This window comes from Orycteropus afer, unplaced genomic scaffold (genome assembly GCF_000298275.1).
Source record: "Orycteropus afer afer isolate SDZICR_OR568_19922 unplaced genomic scaffold, OryAfe1.0 scaffold00051, whole genome shotgun sequence".
Lineage (NCBI taxonomy): Eukaryota > Metazoa > Chordata > Mammalia > Tubulidentata > Orycteropodidae > Orycteropus > Orycteropus afer.
The window spans coordinates 11,245,856-11,265,223 of NW_006921638.1; the positions used below are offsets into that span (position 1 = coordinate 11,245,856).

The 19,368-nt window shown below is 38.5% G+C and overlaps 1 protein-coding gene across 1 annotated transcript; it reads left to right on the top strand.

The window, feature by feature from the left end:
• The first annotated feature begins 5,854 nt into the window (after nucleotides 1-5,854).
• Nucleotides 5,855-12,370, top strand: PNN (pinin, desmosome associated protein). The gene is made up of 9 exons (XM_007938575.2): nucleotides 5,855-5,967; nucleotides 6,589-6,660; nucleotides 7,306-7,374; nucleotides 7,892-7,964; nucleotides 8,575-8,669; nucleotides 8,803-8,878; nucleotides 9,957-10,112; nucleotides 10,190-10,328; nucleotides 11,019-12,370. The coding sequence occupies exons 1-9, from the start codon at nucleotides 5,855-5,857 to the stop codon at nucleotides 12,368-12,370; spliced, it is 2,145 nt and encodes a 714-aa protein (XP_007936766.1).
• The last annotated feature ends 6,998 nt before the right edge of the window (nucleotides 12,371-19,368 follow it).

Genomic DNA, 19,368 nt, shown 5'->3' on the forward strand with positions numbered 1-19,368 from the left:
ACAAAGCCAATTACTATAATGAAATGTGCAAAGACCTGGAGTCTGAAAACCAAAAAGGAAGAACACGCTCAGCATTTCTCAAACTGAAAGAACTGGTTAGCCTTAGGCGCTATATAATGAGAAATTGCCCTAACTGGATTAAGCCTGGGTATGCAAAAAGATTTAAAGCCTTTTTGTTCACCTCCAGGCAGCGGTGGGAATGGAGTATAAGACAATGGATGTTGGAGGTGGCTAGGAGTTGCAGAGTAGAGTAAGGGAAAAAAAATTAATTATATATATTCATATACTTTAATCAGAAAATACAAAATAATTAGAGAATACAAACTAAACAGAATTAAGTGATATGGAAAAGTGCTAAAGAACTCAAAAATAACGACATTACTGTGGGAAAGAATTCATAAAGAATCCATGCTGATAAGAGACTTAACTCTTGCAGACATGCAAATACATATGTGAGATCATAATTACATCTTAAATTTGGCAAACTCTGGTTTTAAAATGTTTTTACCTTGCGATTAGTTCTTTTCTTAGTACTTCACAATCTTCTCCAATTAAATTCATTGCTTCCTCAAATTACCATATTGAGTTTTCTCAGAATTCTTAGGAACTATAACCTGTCAACTCTTTATGCTCTTTCACAGGAATTTAAGATAATGTTTTATGAATTTAAGTATGATAGGTTTTTTACCTGTTACTTCTAACTTTTAGATCAGTTTATTAAATTCATTGGAGAAATCAAAGATAGCAAATTCCATGTAAGCCTTTGAGAACAATTTTGAAATAATTTTGAGGAGAATTTTTCCAGCATAATCTTAATTTTTGCAGCACTGAAATTCCCTCTATGTGAAACAGCTCCTTTATATTCAGATTGCATCCTTACCCTCATCATCATCATCAAAGCAACAAAAGTCCAAGCCCAACAAAAAGTCAAAGCTTAAGCAACTGACCAATTTATAGTTTAATTTCTCTAACTATGGTAACATGGTGGTCTTTAGAATTGTTTGGAGACTAGAAGGGTAACTAATATTTATTGATCACCTACTAAGTGCTGAATATAGTATCCCATTGATCCTCTCCCAAAAAGTTGGATAGATCCTCTGGTAGCAGGAATAGATCCTATGTTTTTGGTTAACTCTGAAAACACTTCCCCCATGGAAATATTGTTCCCCTTGGTGGGTAAGATCTACCAAAGCTACACTCTCATGCCCCAGGTACTGTCTACTATGCAGGGTTGTAATGAAGATCAAAGAAAACAAGCATACTCAATATCAAAATTAAATAATTATTCCTTTTACCCAGTTGTACTTTTCCCCCTCAAGGTTGGGCAATCTACTTCCATAGCGATATGCCTTGGAAACCCAAGGAGATTCATAAGGTTTTCATTGACAAATTTTTTGGAGTAGATCATCAGGCCTCTCCTACTAGTCTGTCTTAGTTGGAAGCTCCACTGAAACCTATCCACCATGGATGACCCTGCTTGTACTTGAAATATCAGTGGCATGTCTTCCAGTATCAATGCACAAGCCACCACAATACAACAAACTGACAGACGAGTGGTGGTGGTGGCAGATAGCAAACCAAACCAAACCCACTGCCAATGAGTTAATTCTGACTCATGACAACCCCCATTGGGTTTTGAAGGCTGTAAATCTTTATGGAAGTAAATTGCCTAATCTTCCTCTGGTAGAGCAGCTGGTGGGTTTGAACCTTGGAACTTCTGGTTCAAAGCTGAATGCCTGGCAGATACTAGGCACTCAATAAATACTTATTGAATGAATGACTATTGCTCCCTCAAGAGTCTACAAGTTCTATCAGAATAAAAACCCCAGCTATATTGTTCTAGGCTTTTATCCTCAAAGCTGATACACAGTACCCAGTCTTAAACCAACAAGCTCTAGGCCAAGTGTAAACAATAAATCACTCATGTCTGCCCACCTGTTTCACCATTAAAAAAAAAAAAAAAAAACACTGCTATCAAGTTGGATTTGACTCATAGCAACCCCTCCTTGGGTTTCTGAGGCAGTATCACTACAGAAGTAGATTGCCCAACCTTCCTTCCGAGGGGTGGCTGGTGGGTTTGAACCACCAACCTTCTGGTTAGCAGTAGAGTACCTTAGGCACTCCACTACCAGAGCTCCTTGTATCACCATAGCTCTTTAAATTTTTGTACAGCCTCGCACAGGCTATGATCCAATGGTAATTCTTAGCTGGAGTGACCTAGGAACGGTTACATATCTCCAGTCTCAATTTCCTCATAAGGGGCATTTTTAGCCAAGCTTTGATTTGTGAAGAACAAGGTATGTAATGTGTTATACAAAGAGTCAAGGACAAGACTAGCCCATAATAATCATTCATTATTATGATTAATGGGAGCTCTGGTAGCATAGTGGCTAAGGCACTTGACTGCTAACCAGGATGCTGGCGGTTCAAACCCCCCAGCCACTCCTCGGAAGGAAGATGGGGCAATCTGCTTCCGTAGTGATAGTGATACTGCCTCGGAAACCCAAGGAGGGGCCGCTGTGAGTCAGGTCCGACTTGACGGCACATAACAACTAACAACAACATTATGATTAATAATGAGCTGTGGTGATGTAGTGGGTAAGACATTTGGCTGCTAACCAGAAGGTCAGCAGTTCAAACCCACCATCTGCTCCATGGTAGGAAGATGAGGCAAACTCCTTCCGTAAAGATTTACAGCATTGGAAACCAAATGGGTGTTGCTATGAGTTGGAATTTAATGAGTCCTTCTGCAACCCTAATGCTATGTTTTTCTTCAGATAGTCCAGATTCTTGGATTATTTGCTCAGTATATACATTGAATAAGTATGGGGAAAGGATACAACCCTGACACATTCCTTTTCTGATTTTAAACCATGCAGTATCCCCTTGTTCTGTTACAATGACAGCCTCCTGGTCTATGTACAGGTTCCTCATGAGTACAATTAAGTGTTCTGAAATTCCCGTTCTTCTCAATGTTATCCATAATTCGTCATGGTCCATACAATCAAATGCCTGTATATAGTCAATAAAACACAAGTAAACATATTTCTGGTGTTCTTTGCTTTGAGCCAAGATCTATCTGACATCAACAATGGTATCCCTAGTTCTACATCCTCTTCTGGATCCAGCTTGCATTTCTGGCAGTTCTCTGTCAATATACTGCTGCAACTGTTTTTTAAATTATCTTCAGTAAGATTTTACTTGTGTGTGATATTTATATTGGTACATAATTTCCACATTCTGTGGGAACACTTTTCTTTGGAATGGGTACAAATATGTATCTCTTCCAGTCAGTTGGCTAGGTACCTGTCTTCCAAATCTCTTGGCATAGCTGAGTGAGTGTCTCCAGCATGGCATCTGTTTGTTGAAATATCTCAGTGGATATTCCGTCAATTCTTGGAACCTTGTTTTTTTTTTTTTTTTGCCAATTCCTTCAGTGCATCTTCAACTTCTTCCTTCAATACCATCACTTGCTAAAATACCATTGCTTGCTGAAAGTGAAGATGACTTGGAGCATTTACTGATGGAGACACAGTCTGCATTATGGATTACATCTCAACATAAAGAAAACAAAAACTCTCACAGCTGGACCAATAAGTAGCATCATGATAAATGGAGAAAAGATTGAAGTTATCAAAGCTTTCACATTACTTGGTTCCACAATCAACACCAGTGGAAGCAGCAGTCAAGAAATCAGACAAAGAAGAGAAAGACATAGAGAGGTGCATGGGAGGTACAGACAACAAAGATAAACCCTTTTGCACATACAGAACTGCGTTGTCAGTGAAGGCAAACATGGATATATAGGTGGATAGATGGGTGGACAGGTGAACTATTAGGTATGTCTATGCATTGGAGAGTGTGCCCAAGATCATGCATAGGGTTGGCAGACAATGTTTCTACAAATGTATTGGTATGTTCTGTAAGAATTCCCAGGTATATAGTAGAGCTGACAAGGGACAAAGTTGTAGTCACTTCTTGGCCACAGCCAGCTACCCAGAGGGAGTGAGTAGTTAGATTTGTGGGCTCGAGACCATAGTCACAAGGGACATCAAGCTCAATTGACATAACATACTATACAAAACATTGTTCCACATCTTACTTTGGCAAGTAGCGATCAGGATTTTAAAAGCTTGCAAGCAGCCATCTAGATGCAATGATGGATCTCAGCTTGTCCAGAGCCAAGAAGAATGAAGAAAACCAAACATGCATGGAAACAATTAATCTAAGCAACTGGTATACCATGCCATCCTCAGCCTATATGACTATGAGACCGGAAGAACTAGATGGTGCTTGGCTAGCACTGTCAACTGCTCAAAGAGGGATCTCTGTAGGAGGTCCTGGATACAGTATACAGTGGGAGAATAATGTGGAACAACACTCAAAATCATTAAAAAAAAGGTGAGGGGAGGACCAGTTTTGGTGGTCTGATAGATCCTGGTAGAACCATTGAGACTATGGCCCCTAGCTGCACTTCAGGTCTGGAATTGAACCCATTCCTATGGCTTCCTGTCAAACAAAAGACAGGCATATGAGGTGAACATTTACCTGAGGTAGATACACTCCCTGGAGAGAACAATCATGTGAAAATAGAAGGGCTGTGTATTCACTGGGAGACAGCTCAGGGGGCAGGAGTGTAAGGAGTGTATGGAGGGAAAGACACAGGGAAGAGGTAAGTATGGGGAGGAAGTGGGAGGGGAAAAAAAAATCAGACGGTATTGTATTGGGCAAATCTGCTACAAGAGACCTCTAAAGTGCTGAAGAGCAAAGATGTCTCTTTGAAGACTAAAGTGCACCTAACTCAAGCCATGATATTTTCAACTGCCTCTTATGCATGTGAAAGCTTGACAATGAATAAGGAAGACCCAAGAAGAGTTGATGCTTTGAGTTGTGGTGTTAGCAAAGAAAATGCCATGGACTGCCAGAAGAAGGAACAAATCTGTCCCTGAAGAAGTGCAGCCAGAATGCTCCTTGGAAGCGAGAATGGCCAGACTTCTCACCTACTTTGGTCATGTTGTTAGAAGGGACCATTCCTTGGAGAAGGATATCACGCTTGGGTCAGTTAACAAGGAAAAGGTCCTCGAGAATATGCACTGACACAGTGGCTGCAACGATGGGCTCAGGTATACGAAAGATTGTGAGGCTGTTGTGGTTCTGGGCAGTGTTTTGTTTTGTTGTACATAGGATCCCTGTGAGTAGAAGCCAACTTATTGGTACCTAACAACAACAACATGAATTGGAATGGATTCGATGACAGTGGAGTTTTATTATGATTAATAACTTTCCCTATTCCTTCAGCCGTGGATTCTCTCTGCTGGTTTTAGTTTAACCTAATTAAAGCTTGCGTTTCCCCCCCCCCCATCCATTCTGGGCATGCGCATGAAAAGCACCGCCACGCCCTCTCTAGTCAAATGTTTGACTGAAGATGGAGGGAAAAAAACACTGTCCTAGATCCTACTCTCATTTCATTAGGTTACTAAAACGATGTAAATCATATCATATTACAGGTTAGAAGGGCGGAAAACTTCCTGCTCTTCGCCAGAATATCCAGCCTCAAGCCCATGTCCCCGAGGACCTAGGCACTCTCAAACCCGCCCCAGCTCTGCGCTAGAAGCTGCGCCCGACCATCCCTAGTTAATTGTGGGGGGGAGGTGACATCTTAGCAGATTTTCATTGGTCCAGAGTCACAAAGGCCGGCAATTTCCCCCCTTCCGGTGGCTTATTGGTTGAGGCCGAAACACAATGACTTATGATCATTGGCTGGGCAGAACTGTCAGTCCTTTCGCGTCTCGCGGCGCGGCCGGCCGCCTCGGCCTGTAGAGAGAGCAGTCGTGAAGCCTGCAGCGGGGAGAAGATGGCGGTCGCAGTGAGAACTTTGCAGGAGCAGCTAGAAAAGGCCAAAGAGAGCCTAAAGAATGTGGATGAGAACATTCGCAAGCTCACCGGGCGGGATCCGAATGATGTGAGGTACGAGCCGGAGGGAACTGCAGGCTCGGAGAGGGACCCCCTCGACGCTGAGGTGAAGTGGGGGCGGGGAGGGCGCTCAGCTCTGAGAAGACTGGAACATCGTGGCCTGTTTTGGGGCGGCGGCAGAACCCACTCTTTCGTGAGGTGGGAAGTCTTCAGGTGGGGCCTTGGGCTCAGGTGCGTGAGCGAGGAGAGTGGGGTCGTGGTGGCTTCCCGTCTTGTGCGAAGGCCGGGGCTGCCGATTCCCGCCTTCGTCCCTATAGGCCCGAATTGCAGCACAAAGCCCTTCTTTGGGAGTCACCCGGCCCGAGGCTGGCCCTGAGACCCTCACGTGCACCCATGTGCAGCTGGCCCGGGGTTGGTGGAATTAGGACCAAATCTAGAAGTGTTGATGTGTAGTGGCATTGAAGCAAATGGAGTTTCTATGATATTAGTTATAGAAAAACAAGGAAGTTCATATCAGATAGTACTTCCTGTTCGGTTTCAAACACGTGGTTTTGAAACCAAGTATTTAGAGCTTCTGTAGTTATTTTTGTATGATAAATCTTAACCGTGAAAGTATTCGGTGCTATTAGATGCGTGTACGTACAGTTTCTGTATTGATTTTCAAATATCTTACAGGCCCATCCAAGCCAGATTGCTGGCCCTTTCTGGTCCTGGTGGAGGTAGAGGACGTGGTAGTTTATTGCTGAGGTAAGATTTCCTTAGGATTTAAGACTTATGCTAAGAGTATTGGTAATTTTTATGGTAAATTAACGTTTTGGTTTAAACAAAATTTATGATAGAGCCAATATTAGCAGTGTTTTCATTTGTGACCTCTGATCAGTTAGGTGTACTTTTCTATATGTAGTTATAGTAAAATTTCACTTAACTTGAAACCAAAACTCAAGATAGGAGAATTTATTGTTTACACTCCCAATTTTGTGGAAAATAATATACTCTTGTAGTTAGGGAGGAAGAAGGTTTAGATGTATTTTGGAAGTGAAGGTTCATTTAAAGGTTGTTTTAATTGGAAAAGGGAGTCCTGATTGCACAGTGGTTAAATACTTGGCTGTGGACAGAAGGGTCTGTGGTTTGAACCCACCAGCCACTTCACAGGAAAAAGATGGAGTCTGCTCCCATAAATATTACAGCTTTGAATCCTCTGTGGCAGTTCTCTTCTGTCCAATAGGGTCACTATGATTGGAATTGACTAGATGGCAGTGGTTTAGTTTCGGTTTGGTGTAATTGGGAAATTTTTAAAAAAGAACAAAAAACACCTCAATATTCTCTTGCTAAGTAGAAGTACCATTTATCTCAAATTTCAAGTACTTAATGTTGGAAATTTTCAATTTGCAGGCGTGGATTCTCAGATAGTGGAGGAGGACCCCCAGCCAAACAGAGAGACCTTGAAGGGGCAGTCAGTAGGTATGTTAGAAAAAAATGTCTGAAAGAATCCTGTTTTCTCAGCACATAACTATAAATATTTAATAAGTATTGTTGAATTGAGTTGTGTTAGAGTTGAATAAATACCAGTTTCCCTTTGTCTATTCCCTTGGTATCAGAGTAGAGATAGCCAGTATCTATGAAACCTCAGTCTTTCTTGACAATAGCACAAATGTGACCAAAATAAGTGTTATTAATAAAAGTGAAGGTCAAAAAAAAGTGAAGATTATGAGAAGAGTAAGAGTAGAGGGAAATTGTTTGTTTTTACTTTTTTTCTGTCATGTATTACAGAACTTAGCCTATGTGAGAAATATTTACATCAGAATTTAATTTGGGCATTAGTGACATGTTATCTTTTAAATACTGGAAGACTAAAATTGACTGCAGATGATAGAATGAAACGTCTGTAAATGAGTCCTAGAAAATGTAGGCATTTGCCCTTGGTATATACTTAAATCATATTCCTCAGTAGACATTTAAATTACTTTTCCTATGACAGGCTGGGCGGGGAGCGTCGGACGAGGAGAGAATCACGCCAAGAAAGCGACCCAGAGGATGATGATGTTAAAAAGGTTGTTATACCTAACATTTCACTCCTGGGTACCCAAAAGATTGAAAGTAGGAGTACAAAAATATATTTGTACAACACTGTGTATTGCAGCAATATTCACACTAGCCAAAGAGTGAAAATAATTCAAGTGTCAATCAACAAATAATAAACCAAATGGAGTATACACATAAAAGGGAATGTTTAGCCGTAGAGAGAACTGAAGTTCTGATAACAACATGCTACATTAATGAACCTTGATAAAAACATTGAATGAAATAAACCATACACAGAAAGACAAATATTGTGTGATCTCACTTAAATGAAATATCTGGGCTAGGCAATTGCAGGGACCGGTTTGGACTAGGGGTGGGTAGGAAGGGCAAAAGGATTTCTTTTGAAGGATCAATGGGTTTCTTTTAAAGGTGATGACAAAATTTGAATGTCACTGAGTTGTACATGTAAAAGTAGTTAAAGGATAATTGTTGCATTTACCTGTATTTGGCCATTTTATTATTAATGTATTATGACTAAAAGCCTAGTAGAGAGTGAATAAGGTGTTTTCCCCTTACTACATTTAATAGCACGCCACTTATATATTGGTTTAATAATTCACATTTTCTTTTCTTCTACAGCCAGCATTGCAGTCTTCAGTTGTAGCTACCTCCAAAGAGCGTACACGTAGAGACCTTATCCAGGATCAAAATATGGATGAAAAGGGAAAGCAAAGGTATCGTTACTACTCTTCTGAGGGGGAAAATTTCTGTCAAATTATATTTGTCATGCTATTTTAAGAAAAAGGGGTAGTTCAGATGTTGGGAAATGGTGGGTTTAAATGAAATGGATCTTTTTCTGTTCTTTAGGAATCGACGAATATTTGGCTTGTTGATGGGCACACTTCAGAAATTTAAGCAAGAATCCACTGTTGCTACTGAAAGGGTATTTATGCAGTATTTCCTTTACTTTATGTAGTTTATGTACTTTATGTATTTTAAGGGAGCTCTGGTGGCATAGTATCTAAGGTACTTACTTGACTGCTAATCAGAAGGATGGCAGTTCAAAGCCACCAGCCGCTCCTCGGAAGGAAGGTTGGGCGATGTACTTCTGTAGTGATACTGCCTCAGAAACCCAAGGAAGGGTCACTATGAGTTGGACCCGACTCAAGGGCAGTGAGTTTTAGGTATTTTAAGTGGTCAGTTGCAAGCCTAAAATGAAGCTAAGGATGAACTTATTAACAAAACTTTCTGAAGTTGTTATTTTGTTAACTGGTCTTTTTTTGAGGAGCTATGAAGTAATTGAATGATCTTTGTATTTATAATGGAAAGTGCCTGGTTCTGTGTCCCATGGGAATCTGGGCTCTAGTTTTAAGGTAACAATGCAATTGTATGATCTTGGACAAGTCCCTTCATGTCTTTAGGTCTCTGAGTGCTTTGTCGCAAAGAAGGAAATTGAACACAGTGATCTTGCAACTAGTTTGATGATTCTAATTTATAAGACTTACTTACACATACATGTAGTTGGTAATTATTTAACCAAACCATAAATGTTTCCTGCCCTCCATAGTTTATTTAGCTGTATCATCTTTCTGTAAGTTTTTCTTTCATTAATGCTACAAATTTGTATCTGTCTAGTTGAAACCCAACTTAACTACTTCTTAGGGAACTATAGTGAGAAGGGAATAAGAATTCAATTAGAGGAAATTTTAAAGGTGATTAATATTTTATTTCAATTTGTGCCTGTTAACTTTGCTAAGATTATAAAAAAGCTTAGAAGCATCTTAATGCTTTTGAAGAGTAAATTTTGAGAAATACTTGAGTAAATTGGTAGTTCTCTGAAGCAGAAGTATGGCTAGTTGGTTAGTTACCAAGCCTTTGCCTTTATCAAATTGTTTGATTTGGAAATAACAACAATGAAGAGAATGTATGAAGACAAAGCCCTTTTAACTTAATTGAAACCAAGTATGCTTTTCTTCCCTACTATAAATCATACATATTAAAGCAGATTATTTATTTTTCAGCAAAAGAGGCGCCAGGAAATTGAACAGAAACTTGAAGTGCAGGCAGAAGAAGAGAGAAAGCAGGTTGAAAATGAGAGGCGAGAACTGTTTGAAGAGAGACGTGCTAAACAGACAGAACTGCGGCTTTTGGAACAGAAAGTTGAGCTTGCACAGCTGGTGAGTAGTGTTTTGAAATCCTAAGATTGGTATTCCTTCATGTTTACAGAAGTACTGACCTTTTATCTTTTTTCTAGCAAGAAGAGTGGAATGAGCATAATGCCAAGATAATTAAATATATAAGAACTAAGACAAAGCCCCATTTGTTCTATATTCCTGGAAGAATGTGTCCAGCTACCCAAAAACTAATAGAAGAGTCGCAGAGGAAAATGAATGGTAAGTATATGAAAAGACCCTTGACGTTTTCTTAACAGGCAGTGTGACATATAAACACATTTGTTTCTTAAAATAATTATGGTTTAATGTTTCTCTGTTGGTTTTGAGATATTCTAAGATGCTAATGAATTTGGGCTGTAGGTGAATTTGTTTAATGATGGAGTTTAACCTTAAACTTATATTTTGTAGGTGGTGCGTGTGCATACATTTAAGCATTTGAGTAAGATGACTTCTTTTTGTTTGATACTTTCAGTGGCCATATCCTGTAAATGCTAATGAAGCAAGGGAAAGAAAGTGAACACATAGAAGGGTAGACGCTATTAATGTAGTAATTAGATGATCTGTCTCTCCTTGGGATCAGAAAAATTAATGCATGATACGTAATACCATAAACTGGTTTTAGAAGTTCATCTAAACCAAGTATAAAGTTGAATAGCAAGATTATTGTTTTCTAGTCAGCTAGATAATATAGTTTAGTTTGGCCTGCTACTAGTTTTTCAATATATTGGTTTCTAGTAAGTTTTTCTTTTGGTAATTATTTTATTTGCTGAAATAAGTCTTTTGTTATCATCTTTTTACACAAATACATTTATATGAACCTTAATGACAGTATGTGACCAGGTATGAAGTTGTGACTTTGATTTTTTTAATCATAGTAAATTTCATACATGTAAATTTTTTATTCTTTAGCTTTATTTGAAGGTAGACGCATCGAATTTGCAGAACAAATAAATAAAATGGAGGCTAGGCCTAGAAGACAATCAATGAAGGAAAAAGAGCATCAGGTGGTGCGTAATGAAGAACAGAAGGCGGAACAGGAAGAGGGTAAGGTGGCTCAGCGTGAGGAAGAATTGGAGGAGACAGGTAATCAGCACAATGATGTAGAAATAGAGGAAGCAGGAGAGGAAGAGGAAAAGGAAGTAGGTATAGTTCATAGTGATCCAGAGAAAGAACAGGAGGAGGAGGAGCAAAAACAGGAAATAGAGGTTAAGATGGAGGAGGAAATTGAGGTAAAGGAAAGTGAGAAGCAGCAAGATAGTCAGCCTGAAGAAGTTATGGATGTGTTAGAGATGGTTGAAAATGTCCAAAATGTAATTGCTGAGCAGGAGATAATGGAAACTAATCAAGTTGAAAGTGTAGAACCTTCAGAAACTGAAACTAGCAAAGAAATGGAGCCAGAGATGGAGTTTGAAGTTGAGCCAGATAAAGAATGTAAATCTCTCTCTCCTGGAAAAGAGAATGCTAGTGCTATAGAAACAGAAAAGGAGCCTGAGGAAAATGAAAAGGAATCTGAGACCCAACCAGAGCCTTTGGCTCAACCTCAGCCCCAGCTCCAATCTCAGTCCCAGTCTCAGCCCCAACCAATACTCCAGCCCTTGCCTCTTTCTCAGCCTGAGACGTTGCCATTGGCTGTTTTACAGCTACCACCTCAGGTTATTCAGGAACAAGGGCATTTACTACCTGAAAGGAAGGAGTTTCCTCTAGAATCTGTAAAACTTACTGAGGTACCACTAGAGCCAGTCTTGACAGTGCATCCAGAAAGCAAAGCCAAAACCAAAACTAGGAGCAGAAGCAGAGGTCGAGCTAGAAATAAAAATAGCAAGAGTAGAAGTCGAAGCAGTAGCAGTAGTAGTTCTAGTAGCAGTTCAACCAGTAGCAGCAGTGGAAGCAGTTCTAGCAGTGGCAGTAGTAGTAGTCGAAGTAGTTCCAGTAGCAGCTCCAGTACAAGTGGCAGCAGTAGCAGAGACAGTAGCAGCAGCACTACCAGTAGTAGTGAGAGTAGAAGTCGAAGTAGGGGCCGGGGACATAATAGAGATAGAAAGCACAGAAGGAGCGTGGATCGTAAGCGAAGGGATACTTCAGGACTAGAGAGAAGTCACAAATCTTCAAAAGGTGGTAGTAGTAGAGATACAAAAGGATCAAAGGATAAGAATTCCCGGTCCGACAGAAAGAGGTCTATATCAGAGAGTAGTCGATCAGGCAAAAGATCTTCAAGAAGTGAAAGAGACCGGAAATCAGACAGGAAAGACAAAAGGCGTTAATGGAAGAAGCCAGGCTTTCTTAGCCTATTCTTTGCAGCAGAAGATTTGATGAGTAAAAGGATTACCTTTCCTTGTAAGGAGGATGCTGCCTTAAGAATTGCATGTTGTAAAAAAGATCTTTTTGGAAAATACAGACTTTGTTTACCAGACATTCTTGTACTTTTTGCATAATTTTGTAAGAGTTATTTATCAAAATTATGTGAGGTTCCAAAATATGTAAAAATAATAATAATAAAAAAAGATTAACATCCCTTGTCATCTTTTTTAAATACCTTATACTCTTCAGTAAGAATCTGTATATTTTAATAGGTAAAACTTTAAAGTCTGTTCCTACTAATTCTGTATCATACATTGCTTTTGTAGAAATAAATGTGCATTTCTTTCATTATTTTTGAGATATCTTCGTTGACAGTTGTATAATAAATATTCTCTTGATATCATTTTCAGCTTTTATCACTAGATACTGAACATGCTTAGAATGTTTTTGAAGGTTTCCTCACTTGGACAGTAATTTTGAGTTGTCGAAGTCAGATCTTTGCAGCTTTGTTTGGGACCATAGTTTGTTCTTTATAAAATCATTTATTATTTTCTAATGTCCCTTGTTAATTTTAATCTGAACATTTTCTCCTGTTTCTCATATTTAAACCATATATTAAGGTTCAGTAGATAACTTAAAATGATACCTGGTTGGCATTTTCTTCCTGATAATGGGAGCATCATTCTTCTGTCTCCATGGTTATTTATGTGATACACTTTAAACTTCTGTTAGAGGAAATCACTCTAGGGGAGGGAGGTAGAAAAGATCTATCTTCTAAACTTGGTTTTTGAGTTTGTGGTCTTGTCTTAACTTTTGTGTTGGCTCTGAAACATGCCAATAGTGTTTTTAATAATTTTTGTTTAAGGAAGTATTGTGTGAAAGTTTACAAAATGAGGGAAGTTCATCTAGACTTGAAATTTTGTAAGCAGGATAACACATGAAGTGTACCAAGTGATTATTAACTTTGTTGTTTTATACATTTGTATGGACTTGGAGTATATCTGTTGCCCATTACTATACATGTGCAAATAAATGTGGCTTAGACTTACTTGTTGGACTGCTTAAAACTAGTACTTGTATTAACTTTTCAATGCTTTATGTAAGAGAGCACTTCAGTTGCAAATGGCCTTTAAGTTCATAATTTTAACATTGACTAAAATATAAAGCTATAGCTTTAGGCTTGACTTTAAATACTCATTATGCCTTCCCTTAACAAGTAGATGGTTGTAGTCAAAATGTCAAGCATTTCTGGTTACTTTCCATGTCTATAAAACTTGTATATGTGTAAGGGAATATGTTAAAGAACTCTTTAAAATTCCTTTTTAGAGTAATTCTTGTAAATGAGCATAGCTTTACAAATTTCGCAGCCATCTGCATCCTGGGCTCCAGTTGAGATAGCCAGAGCCTTTAATACTCTCCAGTTTACTCTAGCATGCAATACGTATACTATTTTCCTGTGTGCCGTGATGGGGACAAGTTGGGAAATGGTAAATTAAAAGGATGACCAAAAACTTGTTTTTTTTTTTTTAAATCCTTATTTAATGACTCAGAAATAATTGTATACTTTGAGGTCCTTTGTACAAAAATGATTTTATTCACTTATTTCTAACTGGGAAATTTGAACAATTTCATTGTGTTTATAGAAAGATGGTTTAAAAGCTCTTGTTGGGGGTAATGGTGATGGAGGTGTAATGCATGGATGAAAAAGAGAAGGTCTTGGGATATGAATAGTACTTTTCAATTTTAGTAAAGCTCTGCTGATGTATATAAAAATATCTTTACTAACATTTTTACTGCCATGAATTGTTAACTTGGTTCAATTTTTAATACTCAGTTTTTAAATTTACTACTTAATTAATCCTTTATTCTTACAGTTGGAGCTTTAAGGAACTTTACATTCATAGAAACATTGTAACTGGTTATTTGAAAAGATGAAAGAAGTACAGGCAATACCCTCTGACATCAGTATAGCCTGTAGTTATGAACCAACCTCTTATGTGTGTCTTTAGCGCAAACCCAGAGAGACTAGGGGAGCCAAGTGGTGTCCAGACTCCTCCTGCAGCAGCCAGTGGGCATGCTCAACACCTACCTTGACCCAGACTTGGGTCCACCTTGAATAGAGCCCAGGAGGTGATAGAGGGGCACACAGGATGGCAGCAACACAGCTTGTCCATTGCAGCCGAGAGTGAGCAGTTTGCTCTACACGGCTTGGCTGTGCTCTGTTTCAGCATTGTCTGCAGTGTGGCTTGGCATGGTGTCACTGGCCTTGGCTATGCAGACCTAGTTGTGCGCCACGCTCCTGGGCACCGCATGGTAGGGTGGGAGAGTCCAGGTGCAAGAGGAACAAGATCGAAACTGTCGCCATCGCTTCCAAAGGAGGGTGCAAAGAGTGAGTGCAGGCGCGGAGACCTTGCTTTCTGCACTGCGGGCAATTTAATAACAGGTGCTACTTTGTGATGTGTATCAAAACTATGTTAAAGATGTGTTTGTATATCTGAAAGTGTTAATGTTTTTTATGCATAGAAAGGCACATTTTAACAGTTTTACCAACATTAGACGAGCCTTATGTAGGTGTTCTGATTTTTGTATAAATTTGACAGGTGGGTATAGAACTCATTCATAGTCCAATGACTGCCTGTTAAAATAGTAAGTTTCTTAGGAGAAAAAGACAAGCATCTTCCTATTAGAGGTTACAAGTTGGCATTTATAGAAAATTTTGGAGTTGAAGGGAGTAATAGAGCTAGTGACTAAGGACTAGTGTCAGTTTGGAGCTCTGATAGTAGCAAAGACATCTAGGACTGTTGAAGTATCACTCATGTTCCAGCCACTGCAGAAGTAAGTTTTTAGTTTTTAATGAGCTGTACTTCTAATGTAGAAATTGTAAGTCTTAACCAATTTCCCTTGAGATGGTGCCACTTAGCCTAGAAAATAGGTTAGCCATTTATGTGGTTGATTCCCACTACTCTGGATGTCAGTGGGGACACTGCATCTTGGTAAAAAAGAAGCCTGAGGTCTCATCTGGCTATGTATTTTTCCTATTTAAAAAAAATCTTAGCATGATCTTTAAGCTCAAGTAGACAGGGTAATGATATGTCAACTCCTATAATGCTCTGCTTCCCATTGCCACATTGACTATATTTGTGACAACCATTACTTCTTGCCTTCACCGTCCCTGTTTCCTGCTTTGTAGCTATTTTTCTTACCTAGTCTATATTCCTTTTTCTTTTTATGACTCTTTTAGAATTTTTGTATACTATTATCCCCTTCTATTAGCTTGATACTTACATAAACTTTTACTGTTTTAGTTCCTTTCCTAGAATTTACTGCATATCTCCATTGCAACATGTAAGGTCTTAAAATGGTTTACTCCATTTATATGCTAATTTAATTGTTTTTTTTTTTTTAATTCACATCATGGAGTTAAACATTTTTTCCCCTTTAAGGAAACAGTTTATAGTCAGGTCTTCAAACTACTTACCGTGGCTGTGTATATGTTTTGTGCTCGCATGCGTGTATAAAAAAAACAAACTCAATGCTGTCGAGTCGCATCCGACTCTCAGCGACCCCACCTTGGGTTTCTGAGGCAGTATTACTATGGAAGTAGATTGCCCAATCTTCCGAGGAGTGCCTTGTGGGTTTGAACCACCAGCCTTCTGGTTACCAGTCAAATGCCTTAGGCGCTACCCCACCAGAGGTCCTATATGCGCATGTGTATATATATATGTATGTATATGTATATGTATATATATATATATATATATATATATATATATATATATGTTGTTATGTGCCGTCGAGTCAAACCCGACTCAGCGACCCCTCCTTGGGTTTCTGAGGCAGTATGACTACGGAAGTAGGATTGCCCAACCTTCCTTCCGAGGAGTGGCTGGTGGGTATATATATATACACACACACACACACACACATATGTACTAACTGGGTGGCACAAATAGTTACTAAACCATTAACAGGAGAGCTAACAGTTCAAACCCACCTAAAGATGTCTTAGGAGCTCTGGTGGCATGTTTAAGGCATTTGCTAACCAGGAGGCTGGTGGTTCAAACCCACCAGCCACTCCTTGGAAGACTGGGCAATCTACTTATGTAGATGGAAGAAAGATCAGGAAATCTTTCAAAGGGCACAGCCCTGAGAATTGTGGATTGCAGTTCTAATCTGTACATATGGGGTGGTGGCCATGAGTCAGAATTGACATAACAGCAGCTGGCGTTGGTTTTATTATATGATTTGTCATTTAAAATCCAGTTAAAAATACTGAAAACTCTTCCAAAGCAAAAGTTTTCATGAGAGGTATTCTTAAAAGAAGATCCCTGGTGGCACAGTGGTTAAAGTTCTTGGCTGCTAACCAGAAGGTCAGAGGTTCGAACCTACCAGCTGCTCTGGGGGAGAAAGATGTGGCAATCTGCTTCTGTAAAGATTTATATGCTTGGAAATCCTAGGCGGCAGTTCTGTTCTGTCCTATAAGGTCACTGTGAGTCAGAATCAACTCAATGGGTTTGATATTTTTGGTATTTTTTGAGGCAGTTACATAAGCAAGGTATGTATTCCAAATGCACAGTAACTTTAATTCCAGTTGCCTCTCCTGAAGTTTTATGTCTAGTATGTTGGCTACAACTATACATTTTTTATATTTATACCATACGGAGCTCTGGTATCATAGTGCCTAAGGCACTTGACTGCTAACCAGACAGCTGGTGGTTCAAACCCACCAGCCGCTCCTTGGGAGGAAGATGGGGCAATCTACTTCTGTAGTGATACTGCCTCTGCAACCCAAGGAAGGGTCGCTATGAGTTGGGTCTGACTCGACAGCACATAACAACAACATAGTTGGCTACAACTATACATTTTTTTTAGTTGACCCCATGTTCACAAAAAACCTCATAAATCTTGTTAAAGATTTCTTCACTTTACAAGTTAACATCTTTCCAGATATCATTAATTTAAATACGGCAAACAAGATAGAAGCAGTTAAGTTGATACAGTTTGTAATTTTATCCAAATAGAAACATTTACTTAATCTCTCATTCAGTTAAAACATTTTTTATTAAGTAATAGACATAAAACATCCAAACTTACAGCCAGCAGCTAGAACTCATTATCCAGTTTAAGAAATAAAGCATGATGAATAAAAGGCTCTTGTGTGTTCCTCATTCCCTTTCCCTCACCAACTAGTGTCAGTTAAGTTTTCTGATACTTCTCTTGAGCATATTAAGATCCTCACTTTACAATGTGCTTCTATTAAGGCACTTTTCTCAGCTTGCCTGCCATTCTGTGACCAAAAATTTATCTCAAGAGTTTAACCAAATTTTCTTCAGTATTATGTGAACTTCACCTTTATGCTCAGAAGTTTTGAAATGGTCTTTAAAGGAAGTTTTGAAATTGTCCTTAAAGGAAGTTTTAAGCAGTTACTTCTGGTGTTTAGCTTTCAAGTTTTGTATTTTTTTCCTTTAAAAATAATCATTGTTTTTGTGTTTAAAAACTGTAGAATAGTCGGGTAACATAGAAAAGTGCAAGGGAAAACATCACTTGCAATCTCATTCTCCAGAGAGAATCACTACTACTACTGTTTGGGGAATATTTCCAGAGATGACGTATATATGTTACACACACATTATGTATACACATATATGCACATGTGTGTATGTGTATATACATATACAAAGATAAAATGAGAAAACATTTCCTAAAATAGTGATTTACAATTTACAAGTAAACACAATTTAACAAAAATAGAATTATACTATCTGGTTTTTACTATGTCCATTACCTCTTTGCATAACAATAACTATATATCTAATATTCAATTTGTGAACGTTTTCTCACTATAAGATGTAGGGTAATCATTTTCTCTGATGGAGATGAATGGTAGTCCTTGATACCCATTTTTTTCTTTTTAGTAGTAAATGGGGGTAGGGGGAAACAACAGCTTGTGTAGAAACTATGTTTCCCGTTGGCCTTTCCAGCTAGCCTTGACCATTATGTGCTGTGAATGGCCATTATGAGAGCAACTTCCAGTTACGGTCTACCTGTGCCCTTCCTTCCCCCCCTTACCGTGATCTGTAACGTGCTTATAGTGGTAAGCCAACATAAACTCTGCAGAGGAAGATGATACCATAAGCAACCAATGGAGTAGTGCAATATAAGGAACCTAGATGATCATTTGGAACAGATCCATCATATATCTCATAGGACCTCCTCTCTTGATTGTACTTTTTATGAGACATACATTTTTTTTTCTGTCATAAGACATATATGATCCCTAAAAGCAAACAAGCATATACTCTTAACTGCCAATACCCTAGAAATGGACTTCTAAATTGTTTACAGCTTTTCATTTTATGAGTAATTTTGTAAGTGAAGAATATTCGTGTGCATATATCTTTTCCCATGGCTAAGATCTCCTTAAAGTAAATTCATATACGTAAAAATGATGGGTCAAAGAGACAGTTGAGGCATATTGAAATACAAATTTACTCCTATCATTTATAAATGAGATTGCTTTTCTCTTCACATCTTTACCAACACTGGATTTTGTCAAATTCTTTTTTTTTTTTAGTGTCAAAAGATCTTGTGCTGATTTTAATTTGTTTATTAATAAAACATGCTTTTGGTTTCATTTTTTACATTTAATTTTTAGTTTATCTGAAATGTATTTAGTTATTTTAAAGAAAACATGTAGGAACCCAACATAATTTCCTGAATAACATTTATCTTCTTCCTGGAATTGAAATGTTACCATATAGCCAATTACTGTATGTTCTTGGATCTATTTATGGATTTTAGGCTATTTCAGTGCTGTACTGTATTTAAAGTTGTTTTATAGTATGGTTTAATATCTGGTGTTCTAGTTACCTAGTACTGCTCTGACAAGAATATACCACAAATGGCATGGCTTGAAGAAATAGGAGTTTACTGTCTTACAGTTTAGGAGGCTAGAAGTCCG